Here is a 26,650-nt window from a genome sequence, read left to right on the forward strand (position 1 = left end):
GTTGGTTTTGCATAATAGGTCCCCTTTAATAGAAATTAGTAAAAAATACCTTTTAACTTTACTTTTTAAGTTACATGACAGTACATTCATGCACGTAATAAAAACATTTACAATCGGCACCACTGGAAAAACTCACTGAGTTGGGAAGCGCAAACCAAGTCGAACCAGGGCAGGAGAGCCAAACCGCCCTGGCTAGCGAGGGACAGGGAAGGGGATAGTGAGACGCTATACAGTCAGAGCTGTGTGGGTCCTTGAATAAAAACATCAGCGTTTGGTTGTGATGAAATCGTAAGAATCGGCGTCATTAAGTCATTTGTCCGCAAGTTCTTTTTTTGCTTCCCAGTCTCCTACTTTCCATTTGTGTCCTAACTCACCGGGATGTTGAGACTGTGCAGTACGGCGTTGATGCTGAGCACGTTCCTCAGCGAATTGTCAATGTGTCCATGCAGCGCCACGTTGGTGACCGAGCTGCGCAGCAAGTTGAGGGCTTGCTGGAGGAGCCATAAGCCACACTGGACCTCCTGGGATTTCTCCATGGCCTGGCAAACAAAGCACATCACGTATACAGTATGTAAGCCACAAGTCCTATCCAAAAGTGTGCATTCTTACATTTTTCATTTCCCAGATATCAAAGTCTACTGTGGTCTGGGGAACGGCGATGGACTGGGACAGGCTACATCCATCTCGGCATGACTTCTGAGGAGACAAGTGGAGGGAGGAACCGTACCTCGCAGAGTTTAATGGGAATGTCCATATAGCATTCGCCCATCACTGAGGACTCACCATTGCGACCTCTGCGTCTTGGGCTTCCTTGATGAAATGGTTGAGGACCCTCAGGTCACAGATGGGCCTCAGTGGGGACAGGAGGCTTGGGCGAGTCCACTCCAACAACATCAACAGCAAGGCAAGTAGTCCTGGCAGGCAGCATCAAAGCAATACACGTTAACATTTTCATGACTTTTTAAGACTAGAGCTGTCCTATCTAGTCTTTGAGCATGAACTGATGAACTTGCTTGGATGAGAGGCATTTTTAGGATACGGGTATTTATCCCTCTATCCATTTTCTATGACTCTTCTTGTTTTAAATCAAGGGGATGTTATTTGGTACACATCCCTAATAAAACTACTCTCGTTTAAAGTAGATTAGGGCTAGTGAACTCAACTGTTACGAGTATAGGGTCGTAACGATTACTGGTATACAGTCGTCCTTTTCCACTAAGCCTGCGTCTTCACTCTATCGCAGATTTGTTTTGTCTTTATTTCTATTTTTTAAAACTTATTCTAAGTATCTTTGGACAATATTGAGAATTTACAAATGGCTAAATGAAATAAAAAATACCAATACTACAGTAGTATTTGTCACTGGATGAGACCAAACCACTCAGAGTGTACTGTTCAGTATCAAGGCCTCTGATTGGCTCCGCCTCAGACAGTGTAAAGTTGAACATGTGGGTGTTATTTCATGTCTAGAGGGCTCTCATGATGTAAAAAAAAACATACATATATATATTATTTTCATGCGCAATGTATGAAAATATTTGATTTATTGCTAATAATTCCTACTTTGTGGAAAATCATATACCACGGTCACATCTGGAACCAATTAACAGCAATAAAAGAGGGTTCACTCTAATGATGAACCGCGGTAAAATTTCCGACAATATAGTTTCAAAATTGAAATGATCGATTACCATACTGAGTAATCTCACTGTGATATTGCTTAAAATATTTCCTCGCTAGCGTAAATGTTTACATGAATACAAGACACAGCAACATTTTAAATATAAAAATGTGTCAAAAGTTGTACTGTTTTAGTACATTCAGTTCGGGCTGCAACGATTAATCGATTAATTGGATTTTAAAAAAGCTTTGATTTATATTCCGTTGCTTCAATTAATCATTTAATGGGTGTAACTAATAAATATTGATAAAATCCAGACCGCAAGGAGTGCCCGGAACTTTAAATATGTGGATATAGTTTCCACACAGCTGCTGCAATATAGTGCACATGAGAGTGGTGATGTATGGGTTCTGTTATCTGGGGAATCTGTTTTTGTTTTGTTTAGAATTTTTATTAATGAAAAATTGTCACAATTTGTTTTAACAACGATTCAATTCTGTTGTCAATACGCTTCAGGGACGATATTAATTTATTTAGGACAATACGATCCGAAACGATTCAGTGAGTTGAATTCGATTCAGTAAAGTTTTAGCATAACAATTCAACCAGTGTGATTGTGAAATAAATACTGGATACTAGACACTGCAGGTGAAGTTTCCTATATTTGTGTTATTTCTTGTAAGGGCATTAGGTATAAATTAATAATGGCTACACACAAGAAAGTCAACAACAATTAATGGCCAATGCATTTACATCGTATTCAAATAAAGTGCAACGAACACTTTAGGTTGAATTAACAAAAGGAATCACTTTCTGCTCACATTTTCAATGTTCAAGAAATTTTCAATACAAGTACAGTAGCCAACATTTCATAAGTAGATTTACCTGCCACTTTTACTTTTTTCCAACATAAACTAATACAATATTAATATAAAAAATAAAGTGCAACCAACATCTCTTTAGTTTGAGTGAGAACCTGTTTACCTGAGAAATTAAGTGCAACCAAATACTTTCAGGTTAAATGAGCAGTGGTTTGACTCTCATTTTAGTAAAAAGCTACGAAATGTCCGAACAAATGCAAACGCCACAACACAACAACATGAAGTCCCAACACAACAACTTTCAGCTGTAGCACGATTGCAAAAGTCACAACAAAGACAAAGGCCATCCAACTTAACTGAACAACATGAAGCCAAAACACAACATCATAATGACAGAATGGAAGTGACAAAGAACAAGTTTCGGCGACGGACCGACTTCCTGAGACGGAAAGTTGAAAACAGTGTAATGAACAAAGTTGGAAAAGTAAGTGAAATGTGACCACTTTTTCAGTCATCATACTTTTTTTTCCACTTTTTCCATAATACTAATATACTATATTCATTACAACGTTTTCAACCTTCCGCCTCAGCCACCCCTGGTCCATCAGTGCAACTTGCGCTGCTGTCACTTCCGTCGTGTCCTTTGTGGCTTAAAGTTGTTTTGTGGCTTTGTATTATTGTGTTGTGGCCTTTTTATTTGTTATTGCTTTTGCAATCAAGCTGTAGCGGAAAGTTGTTATGTTGTGGCTTAATGATATTGCCATGCGGTGTTTACATTTGTTGTGATCTTTCTTGTATCTGCCATTTTTGTTTTAATGATTGATGGCCACAGACGGGCAGACAGACTTGAGTAACGTTCAAGGTCCTCATCAATAAAAGTGCTAAACTGCATATAGTGTAAAGTCTGCTGTTCTTAAACCCAGTGTTTTCCATTTTCTAGTATCGATAAAATTCTCCTTTTAAAACAATGTTGGATCGATTTTCCGGAAAGCCAACTTGCGGAGCACAGATCGAAGTAGTTGAATCTTACGAATGTAAATCGATTAATTGTTACATCCCTAATGTAAAAAAGTACAATTTCAACATTTATGATTTGCATTTATTAGAAAAAACAATGATGATTAGGGCATACAGAAAAATCTTTGTTTATTTAAACTATTTTTCCTGAAAATATGCATTTAAGCTATAAAGTGTGTTTTATTCAATTACTCGATCATTCAAACAAAACAATCGATAAGATTACAAAAATAATGGAGAGCTGCAGCCCTACATTCAACAACACCATGATAATAATGATAGCTTTAGTCACAATAACTATGCATGGTATGACGTATTCATAAATGAGCCCACATATTTAGATATTTTTTTATATTTATATTGCGCTTTTCTCTAGTGACTCAAAGCGATTTACATTGTGAAAACCCAATATATAAGTAACATTTTTAAACCAGTGTGGGTGGCACTGGGAGCAGGTGGGTAAAGTGTCTTGCCCAAGGACACAACAGCAGTGACTAGATAGGCAGAAGCGGGGATCGGACCTGGAACCCTCAAGTTGCTGGCACAGCCACTCTACCAACCGAGCTATACCCTTTAGAAAGACTTCACTAAGATCCTCACCATGACGGGAATGGTGTTTCTCAGGATGCTTGACAAAGATCCTTTATATGATAGAAGCGCTCTGCAAAAATGTTGGTTTAATTTGTTGAATAGCCCGGATGTAGGACATTACTCAGAAAAGCATTACTCATGATTTAGTTTTCACCTCAAATAGCTGAAATCACATGTTAGTTGTCAGGATTACTCAAAAACATCTCCATAATAGTTTACAGAAAGAACCAAGTTAGACTTATCCATTCTAGTCTACTTTAGTTTTGTTCCCTTATTTTTCAGTAAATAAAGCATGCATAGAGATGACGAAATCCAAGAATTAGACCCACTGTGGTACAATTTTGTGCTCATCAATGCATGTACTAAATGGTGCAGATGGCCATGAGCAAGCTTTAAAATTCCAGCTATTCAAAATACTTTTGCAGTCACCCGACTGCTGATCGTGTGGTAGAGTTCAAGCAAACGCTACATGCTAACCCCGACTCAATATCGCAAAATACACCCCAAATTCTTGGCTCTGCTACACATAGCATGGAGACGACTGCACATTGCAGGCTTTTTGCTCTTTGCGGGACTCGCCACCCTTTTATAAGGAGGGTAAATGAACACGGCGATGGTGCACGGACTCATGTAATTGTGTTCATACAAGGCGGGTTCACAGGGTGTGCTTGGCAAATGAGAGCAGGTCGACTGTTGCGTTGTCATGTGGGCATGCAGCCTCACCCTTGTGCACGCCGTGCTGAATGCACTCTTTCACAGCAGCCCCAGTGTGACGCAGGCTGGGTTGATACAAATGATCATCAGATGAGGTCATTCAGAGACACTTGCAGATTCACTTTGAGCCTCTGGTACAGCAGTGTTGTCCAACCTTTACTGAGCCAAGGCACATTTTTTTCACTGACAAAATCCGGAGGCACACCACCAGCAGAAAACATTAAAAATTGACCGATATTGACAGCAAAAAGTCGTTTTTGCAATTGTTGGTTATGAATTTAAACCATAACCAACCATGCATTACTATAGCTCTTGTCTCAAAGTAGGTGTACTGTCACGACCTGTCAAATCATGCCGGGACTTATTTGGAGGTTTTTGGTATTTTCCTGTGTGTAGTGTTTTAGTTCTTTGTCTTGCGCTCCTATTTTGTTGTTAATTGTCATGTCATGTATGGATGTACTTTGTGGACGCCGTCTGCTACACACGCTGTAAGTCTTTGCTGTCGTCCAGCATTCTGTTTTTGTTTACTTTGCAGCTAGTTCAGTTTTAGTTTAGTTCTGCATAGCCATCCCTAAGCTTCAATGACTTTTCTTAGCGTCACTCGTCTTTTGTTTATTTTTGGTTTAAGCATTCGATACCTTTTTACCTACACACTGCCTCCCGCTGTCGTCTGCATATTGTGATCACGACAAACCATGTTCCCGACATCTACAAAGCAATTAGCTACCTGCTGACACCTACTGATATGGAAGAGTATTACACGGTTACTCTGCTGATCTCTCGGCAGTACAGACACTCAACAACGGCACATTTGCGGATTAAAAAATGACTGGTTTGCCAAAAATATTTTTAACCCAATTAGGTGAAATTACACAATCTCCCACGGCACACCAGACAATATCTCACGGTACACAGTGGTTGAAAAACACTGTGATATAGGACTTGAGATAACTCCCTATTCTTTGCCTTTAAATTCTGCATATAGCACAAATACTTGGGCACATTTCATACAATCAGTTTATTTCCAACATGCTTAGGAACATGATATGTTAGCATTTGACACCATTGCCTGAAAAGGAGTACAAAGAAGCATATCTTATTCAATCATACCCCTTCTCAGCAATTACTGATAGTCTGTTCACTTCTTGTGGTTCACATATCTTCATGTTTTAATAGAGAAAGAAAATAATGTGGAATGTAATAATGCATAGAAAGCTCAACAAATAACGATGGAATATGTACAGGAGTAATTACTGACAGACATATTCCATTGTGAATGTTTCAATAAAAAATATATTATAAATAATGACTTAGTAAATTATGATAAATGAATCAATTTGGGATACATTGGGATGAATGATATCAGACACTATGGTTTTATAGCAGGGGTGTAACGGTACGCCATGCTTAGCTTTTCATTTCACTGCTTTAATTTATTTAAAAAATGTCAACCACAAAATGCTAGCAGTTAATTTTTAAATACAATTTCAAATTAAAAACCGAGTAAAAGTTAAAAAATAAGTGTATCATCTTATAAAGGGGTGTCCCAATACATCTTTTTCACATCCGATACTGATATTGCAGTCTTGACTATTTGACGATACCGATATTGATCAGATATGATATCAGCTCCAATCATACATACTTTTAAAATGTTTTATCAAGTGAAATTAGTCAAACAGAGAGCAATGGGAGGAGGGAAAAACATTAAACTATTTATTATTAACCGTCTGGAATTAACTTATGCTATCTTCAAGTTGAACTGAGTGGTAATTGTTTTTTGGCAACACCTAGTGGCCACAATTATTAATTAAGTTAAGCTCATGAAACAGTAAATTTAATGATGCGGACACGTCTGTTACTGGATACTTTCTGATACGCTTCTGCCTTTGCATTTGATACTTGTTTATATTGACGAATGTTGTGTTTCAGACTGTAGTATTGTTCAATAATGACTCTGATTGCGTATTTCTGGCTTGTGTGCTATTATGGGCTTACCCTTTGTGTAGCTGCCAAGCTCCTAGTTACCTTTTGTAAATGACTTGATTAAAATACAAAATAAGATCAAACGACACAAGCAATAGCACCGTAGGCTGCTTGTATCAGTGCTTATGTGGGAGATTTTAGATGCAAGCCAAAATAATCCGATGCTGGGTTTTTTTTGTTGCTGATATGAGACCGAGATCCATATCGGATTGAAGAACCCCTTATCTTATATGATATATAACAGTTTACAACGCTTATCTTTATGAAAGTGCACAAGTAACAGTTTGATCGATGTGAATGATAATTTTATTTTCAGTAAATGAAAAGCAAAATGCATTCATCATCGTGTTGCTTTCACAATGTGTTCGTCACATGGCTAGAATGTGTCAACATGAATTATCGCGACATAATTTTAATCTCTGTCACAGGCCAACTTTATATTGTTAATATTGTATATTGTCTATATAGTGCAACTTAACTTCCTATATTTCACCTGGAAGGCCAAATGTTCCCAAAAATGTTACTGTTGGCATTTCTCTGGGGGCCGGTATATCTGATTTTTAGGAACATTAATACAAAACCTCACAATAATGTCTGATTGAATGCTAAAAACGTTATGACAGACCGCCTTAAAACACTGAATATAATTTTAAATTTGTTTACTGAATGAGACACCCAGAATGTACATGAAAATAAAGAATGTGGGATTTACAATATTAACTTTGAACGATAAAACACTGAATATTGACAACATATGAACGTCACACCCACTCTCGATCGACATATTTTACAATCAAGTGAGCAACAAAAATGCAACAAACACAGCGAAATATGAACACCCACCTAAAATCTGATACATCTGATATATCACTAAGCTTTAGAACTTTGTTGTATAAATCTCCTTCCGCGGTTGTCCCTGACACCGGCATTTCAGGCTGGCCGCTCTGGTAACACTCAAACGCACCCCACCCACACTGCTTGGTGCCTTGTCTGAGCTGCTGTGACTTAGATTAACAAAGTAACTAGTATATCATGCAAAAGCGCAGATTCCAACCATTGAAATACTTTGTATATTTCAAGACTTACGGTCATTTGAAAACATCACTGCACATCATAATAGCAGCAACAGTTTCAATCTTAAAGATCTAAAAAAAATATTTGGGAATGTCCGGCGGGCTAGATTGAAAAGATTAACGGGCCGCATGCGGTCCCCGGTCCTTAATTTGCCAAGGTCTGCACTAGCCAAGAGCTGCACTGCACTGAATTAGTTCACGGAGTAGACTGTAACTATGTGCACTTGCACTTCCTGTCCAGGTTCCACGTAGGAACTAAGTCCGCCTTTATACCGTACCAATTGTTCCATAACAAATTCCAATTACAAACACAGTAAAAACCATATGACCTTTTTCTTAAACTGTCTTATATCATATTTAGAACATTGCTTGAGTTTCCAATGTATCATTTTAAGTTAAAGTTGAAGTACCAATGGTTGTCACGCACACACACACTAGGTGTGGTGAATTTTGTCCTATGCATTTGACCCATCCCCTTGTTCACCCCCTGGGAGATGAGGGGAGCAATGAGCAGCTGCGGTGGCCGCGCCTGGGAATCATTTTTGGTGATTTAACCCCCAAATCTCAACCCTTGATGCTGAGTGCCAAGCAGGGAGGTAATGGGTCCCATTTTTATAGTCTTTGGTATGACTCGGCCGGGGTTTGAACTCACAACCTACCGATCTCAGGGCGGGCACTCTAACCACTAGGCCACTGAGTAGGTATTGCTTCACATATTGATATGCTGAAAGTTTTCCAAAAAAATGCGAAAAAATGTAAATCTAAGACTTCAACTGATTGTAACGGAATTGATATGGAAACGATGAAAAAGGTTATTGAAGAGATCTCAGGACCATTAATGTATATTAGTAACCTATCATTTCAAACAGGTACATTTCCAAACAAAATGAAAATAGCTAAAGTTGCACCAATTTATAAGACTGGAGACAAACATAAATTTACAATTTATAGACCTGTTTCTCTACTTCCACAATTTTCTAAAATCATTGAAAAACTGTTCAATAACAGATTAGAAAGTTTCATAAATAAAAATAAAATACTTGAAGAGAACCAATATGGATACAGAGCTAATGTTTCAACTTCAATGGCTTTAATTGAAATTAAAGAAGAAATTACCAATGCAATAGATAGTAAAAAATGTGCGGCAGCGGTTTTTATGGATCTAACTAAAGCATTTGACACAATTAATCACAATATTTTAATCAAAAAACTAGAACGATATGGCATCAGAGGGTTAGTCTTAAACTGGATAAGAAGTTATCTAACGAACAGGAAACAATACGTGAAGCTAGGCGAACACACGTCTACAACGCTAAATATATCCTGTGGTGTACCTCAGGGATCAATACTAGGACCTAAATTATTCAATCTCTATATAAATGACATTTGTAAAGTTACAAAAGATTTAAAGTTAGTATTATTTGCGGATGATACAACAGCGTTTTGTTCAGGAGAGAACACACAGGAGATAATACAAATAATAACAGAAGAAATTAACAAATTAAAAAGATGGTTTGACAAAAACAGACTATCATTGAATCTTAGTAAAACTAAAATAATGCTATTTGGTAACAGTAGAAGAGAAAGTCAAACACAAATACAAATAGACGGAATAGAAATTGAAAGAGTAAATGAAACCAAATTTCTAGGTATAATGATTGATGATAAATTGAACTGGAAATCTCACGTAAAAATATACAACATAAAGTAGCAAGAAACACGTCAATAATGAATAAAGCAAAACATGTTCTAGACCAAAAATCCCTTCATATTCTCTACTGCTCACTAGTGTTACCATATCTGAGCTACTGTGTAGAAATATGGGGAAATAATTACAAAAGTGCACTTCATTCATTAACGGTGTTACAAAAAATATCAGTTAGAATAATACATAATGTTGGATATAGAGAACATACAAACCCTTTATTTATTGAATCAAAAATACTGAAATTCCACGACATAGTGAATTTGCAAACAGCTAAAATTATGCACAAAGCAAACTATAACCTGCTACCCAAGAATATACAACAATTCTTCTCAAAAAAAGAGGAGAAATATAATCTTAGACAAAAACGTAATTTAAAACATTTGTTTGCACGTACAACACTTAAGACCTTCAGTATATCAATATGTGGAATTAAATTATGGAATGGATTAAGCAAAGCAATCAAACAATGTACTAATATGATACACTTCAAGAAACTTTTCAAACTTAAAGTGTTTACAAAGTACAAAGAAGAAGAACCATGACAAACATTCTCAATTTCTTTCATCCATCCATTCATTAATTCTTAAAGTAATCTTACTTATCTCATCATATGTAATATGACTTACTTCACCAATTATTATTATTAAATTCTTACTATTATTTATTTATTTATTTTTATTGTGATTACTTATGGAGTTTATTGTGAAAAAATTGTGAACAGGAAGTGAACAAAAAGTTTTGCAACTGTTATGTAAAGAAAAGGGGTAGGATTTAATAAGCTCTGCTTCTTCCTACTCCTTTTCGAACATGTTGAAAAGAGAAACTGGAAATTGTGATGTATCATGTTGTAAGCTTGCATGTTCGAAATAAACTCAAACTCAAACTCAAACGTTTCCATCAGCAAGTAAAAATGAATGAGATCTTCTGGGAATACTTTTTCCAACATTTTCCAGTGTTTTGCAGCCAGTGATCACTGATGTTGTACTTCCACACCAAACTCATCCAAGCATGCCTTTATGGACCTTGCTTTGTGTGCTGGAAACATAAAGGGACCCTTCCCTTTTTTGTTCCCAAAGTTGGTGGAGGATATTTGTACAAGACGTCTTGCTTGGGGCTCTATTCCAACCCTTGATAGATCCAGTGGTTGATTAAAATGAGTGGAAGACCTCTTTAAGATGGTGTACAAACAACTCCCCTTCTTTAAACACAGGTGAGGATTAACTCTGACCTTTGTACAGACACGAGAATGTCGAGCTGCGTTCCCACCGCGGCGTTAGAATTTGCTAACGCCAGAAACGGTGCCCTAACTTTAAAAGTTGAACAGGTTAACAGGTCTATTTTTAATCGGAGCTGGGCGATCCTCGGGTGGCAACGCTTTGGACCCGTCATGTGTTGGGATGCTCACGCTTCTGTCCAAAGCACACGAATGAAGCAAAGCTATTTCAAGGGCATCCCTGTAAAAAAGGAGAATGCCTCCTGACCTACACCATATTGCAGCTCTCCGATGACGCGGGTGTGACGTCACTTCCTGGCGCCCTCGCTAGAATCCTGAGGATAACCTCTGCTGACCCCGGAGTACGTGACCACTGTGTCACAATGCTCACGCTTGCCATTGACTCCCCAGTCTGCAGTGTCACACTCCAGTTGGATTGCTCAACAATTACACCCTCAGAGCATCGAGATGCAGTCAAATAACATTTAGACACATTTATATCAGGAATTGCTGACACATAAACAAGGTGCGCTTCTTCCTTCTCCTTTTCAGACATGTTGAACATGTGATATTTCCCCCAATTAAAAAATAAGACAATTCTTGAAGGGCTTGAGGGACTTGCTGCTGCGTCCTTATTGTTGACAGTGCAGTTTGAATGGTCAATGCCTTTTTGAAGGGATCCCAGTTTTAGATCTGTTTTGAAGCATTAGGCTCTAATTCCTTTCACTTTGCAAGCATGGCAACATTCACAGAGCACTACCACCAACTAGACCAGTCCAAATGGATAGAAAATACTTATTAGGATCATGTACGGTTGTTGAAGTAGCAGGAATATTGTCACTACACACTTAAATCACATAACCTCCTTGTCAGACTCGGTTGGGTTTTTTTAGGGGAAAATTTGTACAGATTGCATGCCTGTCTTGTTCTATTATGCAGTTGTTTTAAAATGTTTTTTTTTTTTTTAACCAAATACAACCTCAGAAAACACTTGGCTCTCCAAGTACCACCAGAATGACCAACATTAAATTACAGTAGCGTGGTAGGCCTAAGTATTCATTCAAAACAAGGCAGCAGTTTTATTTAACAAGTATATTTAATATTTTTTAGCCACTGCAACATTACACACAGGTTGAACAGTAACACTGTGTTTGAACAAGGCAAAATAAAACATGAATCAAATACCATTAATTGCACATAAATAAATAATTATTTGGCATACCATATAATAATGGATCATTTTCATACAGTATAACTCTGATTTCACTTCTCCTTGGGGACTTAGACCTCTTCTCTTTCCTATGGCCCGCATTAGCTCGATAATCTTTAATACAAATCATAGGATGTGAGGTGTCACGTTGATGTTTAATATGTTGTGAAAAGGCTAAAACCAATCCCATAGATATGCTAAGAAGTCTATGTCGACCAACTCAACAAGTCCCAGTCCACAGTTTTCTTCTTCTTACTAAAAAATGGCCGCTTCATCAAACATGGACGACCGCTTTTGTTGACACAAAAAGTGACAACCGAGGGGGTGTTTGTGTCAACATGAGTTGTTGTAGTGTTAACTTAATCAAAAACGACAACAGACATACGACTCTCTACAGGTATAGCAGGGGTCGGGAACCTTATTGGCTCAGAGAGCCATGAAAGCCAAATATCTTAAAACGCATTTCCGTGAGAGCCATATAATATTTGTTAACACGGAATACAACTAAATGCGTGCATTTTTAAGTAAGACCAACATTTTTAGAGTATAATAAGTCTCTTATTCTTTTTAATAACATTGTTTTTCTGAAACTAACCAATAATAAATACAATTCTTCTTACCAATAATGCGACTTCTTGAACAGGTGCGGTAGAAAACAGATGGATGGAAAGGGACAAGCGGTAGAAAATGGATGGATGGATAGATTAAAATGCATGAGAATGTTTTATATTTTGAATGTTATTTTTAACACTATGATTACCAGCGGAATTATTCATTACTTATCGTGTTAAGCAATGTCAGATAAGATTTATCTGAGAGCCAGATGTTCCCTACCCCTGCTCTATAGTGACACAGCTTTAAAAGGTGCACACAGTGACTTCCTGATCAGTGCCAAGTAGCATTCAAACTAAAATGTGATGGTTGATTCACCAATTCATTCACGCACACTGGCCGCATGCAGACAAATGATTACCATCAAAGTCAATTCAGTAGGTCAATATATGCTAAGCCAGCTAAGCTTAACATCATAGTTTAATATCTAGTAAAATGAGCCCCTTGAGACACACTTTGAGAGGCCAAAAAAACTAAGATATCCCCAAAATCTTCCATAATTTGCACTCCACATGAATTAAATCTTTAACCAATCTTTTAATACCTGTAATCTTTGTTCTACTTGAACATGACCCTTTGCAGGCATGCAGCTTGGCAATAGCAAAAGAGTTCAAAATGTCAAGCATTTCATTCGCTGCTGTTTGGCACCATCACAAACAATAGTGCATACAGTTTAAAAGCATCTACTCTTGTCCCTTTTACTTTCCTCTCTAAAGTCCAGCATACAACAGGACTGTTGAACAAGTCCAATCATGTCAATATTCACGTACAAAGCCTGTGGCTATTTGTCCAATCCACCCTTGACCTGCACTAACTGTGCATTATAACGCGAGCACACGTGTAGCTATCTTTAAGTGCAAAAAATACTATACATCTGCGTGGATTGGACTAGAAATTTGTTTTTTTTATTTTTTTTATTTTGGTGCCAGCGATAATGTCAACATGCAGTATTTGCGCGCGAATGCTGGATGGTCGGTTGAGGACGTGACAAAGTCTCTTACCTCTACCGGTGTTCTGCAACATTCGCACACGGCTGCCTCATCCTTAAACAGCATGCCAGCAAATGCGCATCAATGAAGCGAGCGCCCCCCCAAAAAAAGAAAGAGGAATAAAAAAATAATAATAATAAAAAATACATTAAAAAAAAAAAAAAACCTCCGTGGCGCACTCGACCTGCGTGGAAGTGAGTCTATGTGGAATCACGAAGAGAACGAGACCCCCTCCCTCCCAGGCCAGGCTGCGTGTGCATCACTGCAGAGCTTTGGCCAAAGCTTTTTTATCTCAGCCCCCCCACCCACCCTCCAAGGCGCGAACTGGTTGGCCTGAGCGAGGACGCGCACGTCTATTTTACGCACCCGATGTGGCGCATGCATGCCTGCGAGCCATGTGCGTCAAGCTTTTGAATCCACTAGCTCAGGGGTCGGCAACCCAAAATGTTGAAAGAGCCATATTGGAGCAAAAATACAAAAACAAATCTGTCTGGAGCCGCAACAAATTAAAAGCCATATTACATACAGATAGTGTGTCATGAGATATACATTGAATTGACATGACTTAAAGGGAACTAAATGAGCTCAAATATAGCTACAAACGAGGCATAATGATGCAATATGTACATATAGCTAGCCTAAATAGCATGTTAGCATCGATTAGCTTGCAGTCATGCAGTGACCAAATATGTCTGATTAGCACTCCACACAAGTCAATAACATCAACAAAACTCACCTTTGTGCATTCACGCACGTTAAAAGGGTGGTGGACAAAATGAGACAGAAAAAGAAGTGGCATAAAACACGTCCTAGAAAGTCGGAGAAAGTTATACATGGACACAAACTAAGGTGAGTTCAAGGACCGCCAAAATTAGTAGGACAAAACGGCGCTCGCCAAATACTCGAATCAGTGAAGCATGTTTAATATAAACAGTGTGCTTTATAACAATTAGGGAGGTTTATGTCATGTTTGTCCTCCTACAGAAACCATATTAAAACAAAAAATGTATTTTTTTCCCCCTCATCTTTTTCCATTTTTCATACATTTTTTAAAAAGCTTCAGAGAGCCACTAGGGCGGCACTAAAGAGCCGCATGCGGCTCTAGAGCCGCGGGTTGCCGACCCCTGCACTAGCTAGTGTGTGAAAGGGGGCGGGAGGTGGCTTCACTCACCGGGAAAGTCCATGGCGGTGTCTGCATTGCTCTCACCATCCGTGCGCCTTGGCCCGTTAATTGGAAACGCGGCTCTTTTTGAGGACCCACGCCACTTATCCGGTAGGTGTTTCTAGGAACTGATCCTCTTTGATTTTTTTTTTTCTTTTCTTTATTTTTTAATTAATGATGACCACCAGGATAACAGTGCATTGTCTGACTGGTAACAATCCCCCCTGACTGAAAGTTCTCTCATTGTTATCCCAGTAAAGGGTTGTTTATAAAGATTGGGGCCCCAAAAGGTAAATAGTGGCTCGCCAAAAAGCTGTTTGGTCTTCCCATAGATTGTTTGTGCAGATGACAGACTTTGCGTAGGGGTTTTGTATTTTCTAATGATGGAGGGGAAATCCTAATGGAAAATGTCAAAAGAAGAGCTTCCTGCCTATTAATGTCTGGAGAGCTGATTGGATGCAACCCAAATTGCACCTGACTGTGCTTCAGGCTGATAACACTTGACTTTCAGTACCAACAATTGATCAAACATACTTGGTGCACACTTTTACTTCTGTTCACACTGATATTTTCAAGCACTGTAAAGAACATATCTTGATTGGGCAACTTTAGTGACATAACTTGAGTCGTTCAAACCAAAACGTTGTCTGCTAGTTTTATAGATTGTTTTGTATTGTGTTACATATACCGTTTTAGATTACGCAACAAAAGCTTCTAAAGAATACTTTGAAGGAGCTTTCGTGATATATTATGTTACGTAACTCACATTCCAAACCAAAATTATGTCCAATGGATTAAACACATAGATTGTTTTATATTTAACTAAAGTTACAATTTTCATTTAAACCCAATGCTTTTAAAATATACTTTTAAAGAGCTTTTCTCATATCGGATGTGACATAGCTAAAATATCCCAGACCAAAATGTTGTTTACAGGGTTGAATATGTGTGTTAATTTGACCATTTTAGGTTACACAAAAAGCTTAAATCTAAAATGTACTTTTAGGGAGCTTTCTTGAACTATTATGTCACCATCCATTCATCCATCCATTTTCTACCGCTTGTCCCTTATGGGGTCACGGGGGGTGCTGGAGCCTATCTCAGCTGCACTCGGGCGGAAGGCGGAGTACCCCTTGGACAAGTCGCCACCTCATCGCAGATTGCTATTATGTCACACAACTCTAATATTCCAAACCATAATTCTGTTTGATGGATGGACAGAAATGGGTAGAGTGTTTTGATATTGTGAAAAAGATGCCATTTTAGATTTAAAAAAAAACTTCTAAAATGTACTTTTAAGAAGCTTTTGTGACATATTATGTGACATTACACAAACATTCCAAACCAAAATGCTGTCTGCTGTGTTGAATATGTAGAACAGGGGTGTCAAACTCATTTTAGATCGGGGGCCACATGGTGAAAAATCTACTCCCAAGTGGGCCAGACTGGTAAAACCAAGGCACAATAAATTGAAAATAAAGACAACTTCAGATTGTTTTCTTTGTACAATGTACAAATCATAATGTTCTTGGATTTGTTTGTTTTTACACTTACATGTTGCGGTTAATAGTATTCTCTCTTTATTTGTCGTTATTTATATTTTCTGAATAAATTATGTGATAATGTTCATCAGTCAACTCATTGGTGTTCATTTTCAATCTATCAAGATAAATTACAGTATGTTATTTATGTAGTTTGATCATTTTTCTCAACTGATGTACTAACATTCAGTGGACACATTTAGAACAGCAGTTTCTTTCATTCAAAAAGTTCAGGTTGATTTTTACACTTAGCAAACTCATCCCGCGGGCCGCATTCGGCCCCCGGGCCGTACATTTGACACCCCTGAGGTAGATAATTTTTATATTTTGCTACATTTACCATTTTCGGATCCACCAAAAGCTTCTACTTTAAATGAGCTATCTTGACCTATTATATGACATATAGTTAACATTCCAAACCCATATTACATGTGTTGGATTAAATACTTGGATTAATTTGATATTGTTATATATCTGCCATTTTAGTTAAGGAACAAGCTTCTTAAATGTACTTTAAGGAGCTTTTGTGACATAACGCTAACATTCAGCTGTGTTGAATATGTAGATAATAGTTATATTTTTGTAAATTTACCATTTTAGGTTCCAACAAATGCTTCTAAAATATACTTTTAAGGTGCTTTGTTCCAACAGGACAATGACCCCAAACACACGTCAAAAGTGGTAAAGGAATGGCTAAATTAGGCTAGGATTAAGGTTTTAGAATGGCCTTCCCAAAGTCCTGACTTACACGTGTGGACAATGCTCAAGAAACAAAAGTCCATGTCAGAACATTAACGAATTTAGCTGAACTGCACCAATTTTGTCAAGAGCAGTGGTCAAAATTTCAACCAGAAGCTTGTGGATGGCTACCAAAAGCACCTTATTGCAGTGAAACTTGCCAAGGGACATGTAACCAAATATTAACATTGCTGTATGTATACTTTTGACCCAGCAGATTTGGTCACATTTTCAGTAGACCCATAATAAATTCATAAAAGAACCAAACTTCATGAATATTTTTTGTGACCAACAAGTATGTGCTCCAATCACTCTATCAACAATAACAGTGAAATACTTTTTCATAACATGGTCACTACTGCCTAGTTTCTCCTGTTATATTCTTATTTTACTGTTATATTTTTATTCTCATCGTTGCTTTTTATTTTTATTCTATTGTAATATTTTTCTATTTTGTCTCCATTTATACCCCCATTATTTACTTTTTACTTTTTACAATTTTGTACACTGCTGCTGGAATTTAAATTTTCCTGAGGGAACTCTCCTGAAGGAATCAATAAAGTACTATCTATCTATCTATCTATCTATCTATCTATCTATCTATCTATCTATCTATCTATCTATCTATCTATCTATCTATCTATCTATCTATCTATCTATCTATCTATCTATCTATCTATCTATCTATCTATCTATCTATCTATCTATCTATCTATCTATCTATCTATCTATCTATCTAGCTAGCTAGCTAGCTAGCTATCTATCTATCTATCTATCTATCTATCTATCTATCTATCTATCTATCTATCTATCTATCTATCTATCTATCTATCTATCTATCTATCTATCTATCTATCTATCACAAAAAAAGAGCATAATACTACCACCACCATGCTTGACGGTAGGGATGGTGTTCACTCTATCACAAAAAAATAAGAGTTGTAAAAATTGTTGGAAACTCAAGACAGCTATGACATTATGTTCTGTACAAGTGTATGTAAACTTTTGACCAGGACTGTAGATTGTTTTTATATTGTGATTTGTCTGCCAATGTAGTTTATTCTAAACTATACTTTAAAAAAGTTGTCACACACAAACCCCTTCCAACACATTTTCTCTCACATATTTATCACTTCTGCATGCTTGACTAAACAAACCCTAGCACAGCAAACGCATCAGAGATCCTTTTAATTGAACCTACCAGGACAAGTGTGAACACTTCTTGAAATTTGAGTGTTTGACGTCAATTTCACAAATATAATAAATTATTGGCCTCCGAGGCAGCTGTTTGACTTGTACGTGTGTGTCGCCGCGCTGTAATCAAGGGAAAATACTTTAAAAAAAAAAAATAAATAATAACATTTCTTAGTGGATTTGTTTATTGACTGGCTTGAGGCATTTACTTAAATTGCATCCTTCGAATGTTCTAAATTCCAAAGCTCACCTGGACACCTAAGGGAATGTGTGGATAAGATCGTAAACAAAGGCAGGACAGAAAGGTAAAATACTGTATTTTAGCTAAAATGCAATACCTGTACTGTAAATAGCACCTGTATTAATATTGTACATCAAATCCAAAGTGACTGATAGTGACTTTTCCGAAATGCTGTCCCTTTACTGCATAACTATAACATTCAGATAGGAGACCGACATCATAACCAATTTTACGCTACAGGATACGGCAGGGAATTCCGAGAAACCTCTTCATGGTGGCCATGCTGATGTGAAAGCGTGGCAGTGTTCTTTTAATAGCCCAATCAAGATACAGCCTACTTGTGATGCCATGACAAAAACGGCCCTCGGTCAAACGCAGGAGATAAAACTAATTGGCTTTTTTATTTTCATTAAACAGTAAGGAGCAGCAATGACAGTGTGTTGGTGTTTCCGGGAAGTTCCCTCGCGTGTGATTTACACAGTAGGATGTTATGTCTTGCAGGATGCATTGGTGGCAGTTATCATCCATTGTCACATAGTTTGAGTCAACAACATGACTTGCAGGATCTATGTTACACACGGAAACAGCACAAATAAAATATAGTCAATGACTGACACTGTATGAGAGGTATTACCCAAACAAAATATCATTTGAAATATATAATTTACACTAAAAGTGCAGAAACAGATTCCAGATTTGTTCATGCAAACTAACAGGTGGCGCCAAACACCAAACCAAAAAGATCAGATTCGTCTTATATTGGGGTAGCTATGACTAATTTAACAGCATGTTTTGGTGTAGAGAATATTATCCTTGTTGTTGTTGTTGTACTCTATCTTAGTAGATAGTGCAACTGAAATGCAGGGTGCCGTCTTAAATTCGAGATCTAGACATTTACTCATGCAAACTAACAGGTGGCACCAAACACTAAACCAAAAAGTTTAAATGTGTCTTATATTCGGGTGAACATGGTATTTTAACAGCATGTTTAGTCACTGTCAGATAGGTGTTCTGTATTGTTGTATAAATTATGTATTATAATATTATATAATGTAGGTATTATATCAAGCAGAATATCATTTGGAATATAATTTACTGCGCAAAAATGTGTGGAAAATATTCGGGGGTTAGAGATTTATTCATGCGGCACCAAACCAAAAAGTTTCTTATATTTAGCTGAACATGGTACTTTAACATCATGTTTAATCAATAACTGACAATGTCAGAGAGGTGTTATATATTATTATAGTAATAGGAATAAAAAAGTGTCCAAAATGTCAATGTAAACGTGTGCATTTATTAATGACGGCCATCTTCCCATTACCTGACATGCAGTTCCATATCATCAATGACTGTCGAAATGTGCATTTTTTTCTTCAGGCAGTCATCTTCGTAAATCTAATTGGAACGGCACCAAAAAAAAATTCCAACATCATTACCTTGTCCAATTTAGATTCTTGATTCATCACTGAATATGACTTTCATCCAGTCATCCATAGTCCATTGTTTCTTTTTCTTAGCCCATTGGAACCTTATATTTTCTTGATTTTAGGTTGTCCTGAAGAATTTGGAGGTAATCTTCCTTTTTCATTGTTCCATTTACTCTCTGTAACGCCAGTTCCATTGGCAGCAAAACAGGCCCAGAGCATAATACTACCACCACCGTGCTTGGGGGTGGGCGAGGGTGTGTTTGGGGGCGGGGGCGGGGGCGGGGGCGTGGTTAAGAGGGGAGGAGTATATTTACAGCTAGAATTCACCAACTCGAGTATTTCATATATATTTCACATATATATATATATATATATATATATATATATATATATATATATATATATATATATATATATATATATATATATATATATATATATATATATATATATGTGTGTATGAAATACTTGACTTTCAGTGAATTCTAGCTATATATATATATATATATATATATATATATATATATATATATATATATATATATATATATATATACCTGTATATGTGTATATATATATATATATATATATATATATATACCTGTATATATATATATATATATATATATATATATATATATATATATATATATATATATTTATTTATTTATTTATTTATTTATTTATTTTATTATACATATAAATAAAATAAATACTTGAATTTCAGTGTTCCGGAGGCTATCCAGTAGATGGCAGTATTGTCCTGTTTAAGAGTGTCACAACATTGCTGTTTACGGCAGACGAACTGCTTTACGGTAGAGGAAAACGTGACTGCTGTTGTTGTGTGTTGTTACCGCGCTGGGAGGACGTTAATGAAACTGCCTAACAATAAACCCACATAAGAAACCAAGAACTCGCCCTCGATCATTCTACAGTTATAACGTGATTGGGCAGGCACACTGTTTATATCGTGGGAAAGCGGACGTGAAAACAGACTGTCCTCCAGCTCCGGGTGAATTCCGGGAGATTTTTGGGAGAACATTTCTTCCGGGAGGTTTTCGGGAGAGGCGCTGAATTCCGGGAGTCTCCCGGAAAATCCGGGAGGGTTGGCAAGTATGGATTAAAGGCCTCACCTCTTCTCCTCCAAACATATTGTTGGGTATTGTGGCCAAACAGCAACATTTTTGTTTCATCTGACTACAGAACTTTCCTCCAGAAGGTCTTATCTTGGTCCATGTGGTGTCAGATGAAACAAAAATTGAGCTGTTTGGCCACAATACCCAACAATATGTTTGGAGGAGAAGAGGTGAGGCCTTTAATCCCAGGAACACCATTCCTACTGTCAAGCATGGTGGTGGTAGTATTTTGCTCTGGGCCTGTTTTGCTGCCAATGGAACTGGTGCTTTACAGAGAATAAATGGGACAATGACAAATGAGGATTACCTCCAAATTCTTCAGGACAACCTAAAATCATCAGCCCGGAGGTTGGGTCTTGCGCGCAGTTGGGTCTTCCAACAGGACAACTTCATGAATGTTTTTTGTGACCAACAAGTATGTGCTCCAATCACGCTATTACAAAAAAATAAGAGTTGTAGAAATGACTGGAAACTCAAGACAGCCATGACACTATGTTCTTTACAAGTGCATGTAAATTTTTCATCGCGACTGTATATCCGGGTGAATACGGTAATTTAAAAGCATGTTTTGGGGTCGAGAATTGCTGTACTCTATTTCAGTAGATGGTGCAACCGAAATGCAGGGTGTCGTCTTATATTTGAGATCTAGAGATTTATTCATGCAAACCAACAGGTGGCACCAAATATCAAATCAAAAAGTTCAAGTTATATTATTATTATTATTATTATATATTTGGGTGAATACGGTAAATTATCAGCATGCTTGGGTGAAGAAAATGTTGTTGTACTCCATCTCAGTGAAAGGTGCAACCGACATGCACAGTATTGTCTTATATTCGGGATCCAGAGATTTGTACATGCAAACAAACAGATTGTGCCGAATGACTTCTCCCCTTAAACAAAACACAGCTTTTCTTCCTGTCATTCGCACGCATGCACGCACGCACGCACGCACGCACGCACGTACGCACACAGTAGCGATTATTATTTTTGCATAACGGTGATCAATGAAGCAGTCATCAAACTGTCCAGCATTAAAGGCCTACTGAAACCCACTACTACCGACCACGCAGTCTGATAGTTTGTATATCAATGATGAAATCTAAACATTGCAACACATGCCAATACGGCCGGGTTAACTTATAAAGTGCAATTTAAAATTTCCCGCTAAACTTCCGGTTGAAAACGTCTATGTATGATGACGTATGCGTGTGACGTCAATAGTTAAACGGAAGTATTCGGACACCATTGAATCCAATACAAAAAAGCTCTGTTTTCATCTCAAAATTCCACAGTATTCTGGACATCTGTGTTGGTGAATCTTTTGCAATTTGTTTAATGAACAATGAAGACTGCAAAGAAGAAAGTTGTAGGTGGGATCAGTGTATTAGCGGCTGGCTGTAGCAACACAACCAGGAGGACTTTGACTTGGATAGCAGACGCGCTATCCGACGCTAGCCGCCGACCACACGGATGATCGGGTGAAGTCCTTCGTCCTTCCGTCGATCGCTGGAACGCAGGTGAGCACGGGTGTTGATGAGCAGATGAGGGCTGGCTGGCGTAGGTGGAGCGCTAATGTTTTTATCATAGCTCTGTGAGGTCCCGTTGCTAAGTTAGCTTCAATGGCATCATTAGCAACAGCATTGTTAAGCTTCGCCAAGCTGGAAAGCATTAACCGTGTATTTACAGGTCCATGGTTTAATAGTATTGTTGATTTTCTGTCTATCCTTCCAGTCAGGGGTTTATTTCTTTTGTTTCTATCTGCATTTAAGCACGATGCTATCACGTTAGCTCCGTAGCTAAAGTGCTTCGCCGATGTATTGTCGTGGAGATAAAAGTCACTGTGAATGTCCTTTTCGCATTCTCGACTCTCATTTTCAAGAGGATATAGTATCCGAGGTGGTTTAAAATACAAATCCGTGATCCACAATAGAAAAAGGAGAAAGTGTGGAATCCAATGAGCCAGCTTGTACCTAAGTTACGGTCAGAGCGAAAAAAGATGCGTCCTGCACTGCACTCTAGTCCTTCACTCTCACGTTACTCATCCACGAATCCTTCATCCTGGCTCAAATTAATGGGATAATCGTCGCTTTCTCAGTCCGAATCGCTCTCGCTGCTGGTGTAAACAATGGGGAAATGTGAGGAGCCTTTCAACTTGTGACGTCACGCTACTTCCGGTACAGGCAAGGCTTTTTTTATCAGCGACCAAAAGTTGCGAACTTTATCGTCGATGTTCTCTACTAAATCCTTTCAGCAAAAACATGGCAATATCGCGAAATGATCAAGTATGACACATAGAATAGATCTGCTATCCCCGTTTAAATAAATAAAAATTCATTTCAGTAGGCCTTTAAAGAATAATATTATTTTTATTGCAATCTTATTTATTGTTACTAAAAAAATATTAATTTTGTATATTTTTTTATACAAAATAGTTGTTACTTATGTAAAAGAGTTGAGGGTCGTTTTATACTCGTTTCGTATCCATGTCAATGTGGTGATTTAGCAGCCTATTTTGGTGGGGAGACTTTTCATTGTCGCTCTGTGTTTAATTAGACGGTAATTAATGCAGATGGTCGTCTTATATTTGGGGTCTCAAAATTAATAGACGCAAACCAACAGGTGGCGCCAAATGTCTTCTCCCCACATGTGTCCGATTTTTTTTTTTCTGTCACTCATACGCACACACACACACCTTTGACCTGGAACAATGCTGCCTTGGACATAGAGTCATTGGGAAAAAGAAGAGTCTCAAAGGTTCTTGGCTAGCCAGCAAAAACAGCAGAGAATGTGGTGGTCAATGAAGTTGCTGGCAGAATCATAAAACAACTGGTCGGCAGCTTAAATAATGATTTCACTGCAATCGACATTGATATTGTGAAAATCGATTTTGAAAATTTGCAATTTTTTTGTCTGGATTTACTCTCATATATTTTGTTGGGCTGTCAAAATGAATATATCCATCATTATTATTATTCTTATTAAAACAAATGATCACAATTAACCCACCTTCAGGGTAGAATGACTCAAAATTGACAATGGCAGTGCATTTTAGGGAGCTTGTTCAAATATTTGTACTAATGTGCATATACGAGTGGGATTGACCTAGTAGTGATAGGCTGCAGAACCAAACATTTCAATATGAAAGACGCTAAACAGCATGTGGGTCCTCTCTATGGCAAATCTGAGTACAAAAAAACCTCTGATGGGCGAGTAGACCAACACACACTATTATGCACCTTTCCATCTTAAAATAGCACATTAATAACACAAATGGAGAAACAGGTCGACATTATTGTGGATAAATGTTTGTTTAAAAAAATAAAAAATAGACCGCTTTTTTGTAACCATGAAAATGATGTTAAACTAATTTAATTAACACATTAAGTGCATATATATTACCTTCATTTTTGTCTATTTGCTCATGCAAAATGAAATACGATTAGTATAGAATACAAATTATTGATATTTAATCATGATTAATTGAAATCAATCCACAGCAAGCCTGTGATTAAACAAAAAACATTTTAAATTTAAAATGCAATCGTAATATTTTGTTATTCTTTACTGTACATGTTTTGGTGTTAAATCAATTTTGTTTTATACACACTGCAACCTACATGCAAAGGGTCTTGTTTAATTTATTATCTCGAACAAACAAACTTTTAGATAATTATTTATTTTATTTTTTAAATGAAGCGGGACTTCTCTTAAAAATCCTATGCATGTGAACGTATATAATCCACCTTGAAAGCTGGACTGCGACGTTTGAGTGGGGAACAATGTTGACAGATTGTCACAGTGTTTGCTCTCGCAGTGGGCTGTTTGCTTATCATGAGCCAACATGAGAGCATGGAGACAAGGTACGTGCTGCAAGCCATGCTTCCTGATCAACGTTGGAAGATTGGGGTGGGAGGTGAGAGGGGTGTTGGTGTAATGGGAAGGGGTGGCCGTCATTGTGACTCCTCGCTCTGACTCTATTTACTGGCTTTGAGTGAGGGCGCCTGTAAAGGTTAACCCCTGATAACTTTATGTAGCCAGACTCCACTGTTGTTATTTATTGTTTATTTGATAGAGTGGGCTATACATTTCACATGGCATATACTACAGCCCCTGACAAAACATTATGGGATCACCAGTTTTGGGGGATGTTGTTTAATTTTGTAGAAAAACAGACATGACACCGAACTATAGTCATTTCTAATGGCAACTTTTTGCCAGAATATAAATTGTGGCAGTCTGTCACAGTTTAATGTTTAGATCAAGCATGGTGAAAATATGGCGTCACTCAATTCAGAGGAAAAATTATGGAATCAACAAACACTACAACACACTTTGTTGCACCACCTCTGGCTTTTATAACAGCTTCCAGTCTCTAAGGAATGGACCTAAAGAGTGACAAACAGTACTCTTCATCAATCATGTTCCAGCTTTCTCTGATTGCTGTTGTCACGGACCATTTTCTTCAATTTCCACTACAGATTTTCAATTGGATTAAGATCCGGACTATTTGCAGGCCATGACATTGACCTTATATATCTTTCTTCAAGGAAAGTTTTTACAGTTTTGCTCTATGGCAAATCATCTTTAAAATGATGTCACCATCCCTAAACATCCTTTCAATTGATGGAATAAGAAAAGTGTCCAAAATGTCAATGTAAACTTGTGCAATTATTAAAGATTTAATGACAGCCATCTTCCCAGTGCCATTACCTGACATGCTGCTCCATATCATCAATGACTGTCGAAATGTGCATATTTTCTTCAGGCAGTCATCTTCATAAATCTAATTGGAACGGCACCAAACAAAAATTCCAACATCATTACCTTGCCCAATGCATATTCTTGATTCATCAATGAATATGAATTACATCCAGTCATCCATAGTCCATTATTTATTTTCCTTAGCCCATTGGAACCTTGTTTTTTCCTGTTTAAGTGTTAATGACGGCTTTCGTTTAGCTTTTCTGTATTTAAATCCCTTTTTTTTTAGGTGATTTCTTTCAGTTTGGTCACAGAATGTGACTCCAGTGTCAGCCCATTTGTTCGTCATTGGTTTTGCTGTGCATGTTCTGTTTTCAAGGCATATTGCTTTCCATTTTCTGACTTGATGCGTTGATGTTTTCCTTGGTCTACCAGTATGCTTGCCTTTTACAACCTTCCCATGTTGTTTGCACTTGGTCCAAATTTTAAACACAGCTGACTGTGAACAATCAATGTCTTTTGCAAAATAGCGTGATGATTTACCTTCTTGATGAAGTTTGATAATCATCTCCTTTGTTTCAATTGACATCTCTCGTGTTGCGGCCATGATTCATGTCAATCCACCTGGTGCAACAGCTCTCCCAGTTATGAACACTCCCTTTTAACTGCAGACTAATGTGTTTTGAGCTGTTATTCCAGGTCGCGCTTTGTTTAGCTTTTTGGGTATTGTTTTTCTGTGTTTCGTTTCACTTCTTGGCTTGTGCTCTTATTTTGTTTCCACTTCCTGTTCTGTTGGTGTTGTTCCTGCATTAGCTCTACCTCTGCTGCTTATCGCTGTCCTCCTCACTTGCGGGTGATTAGTAATTATGTTTTTCACCTGCTGCTAATGAGCACCTGAGGACTATTTAAGCTAGGCTCACAGCTTAGTTGGTTGTGGGATTTTTGTTTA

The 26,650-nt window shown here is 37.5% G+C and overlaps 1 protein-coding gene across 4 annotated transcripts in view; it reads right to left on the reverse strand.

Annotated features, from left to right (window-relative positions):
- Positions 1-14,861, reverse strand: part of epoa (erythropoietin a) — a 25,495-nt gene extending 10,634 nt beyond the window's left edge. Inside the window, exons 1-5 of one of the 4 annotated variants that reach the window (XM_062065376.1) lie at positions 14,727-14,861; positions 784-914; positions 610-696; positions 375-539; positions 1-250 (exon numbers count right to left, since the gene is read on the reverse strand). The exon at positions 1-250 is cut by the window's left edge and continues 870 nt beyond it. In XM_062065376.1, the coding sequence (XP_061921360.1) occupies positions 71-250; positions 375-539; positions 610-696; positions 784-914; positions 14,727-14,739 (576 nt within the window). In that variant the 5' untranslated portion in view covers positions 14,740-14,861 and the 3' untranslated portion in view covers positions 1-70. Of the gene's footprint in view, positions 251-374; positions 540-609; positions 697-783; positions 915-13,567; positions 13,832-14,291; positions 14,525-14,726 lie in introns of those variants that run through there. The other 3 variants (XM_062065377.1, XM_062065375.1, XM_062065378.1) reach the window with 3 other exon arrangements.
- Positions 14,862-26,650: the final 11,789 nt, after the last annotated feature.

This window comes from Entelurus aequoreus, linkage group LG12 (genome assembly GCF_033978785.1).
Source record: "Entelurus aequoreus isolate RoL-2023_Sb linkage group LG12, RoL_Eaeq_v1.1, whole genome shotgun sequence".
Taxonomy (NCBI): domain Eukaryota; kingdom Metazoa; phylum Chordata; class Actinopteri; order Syngnathiformes; family Syngnathidae; genus Entelurus; species Entelurus aequoreus.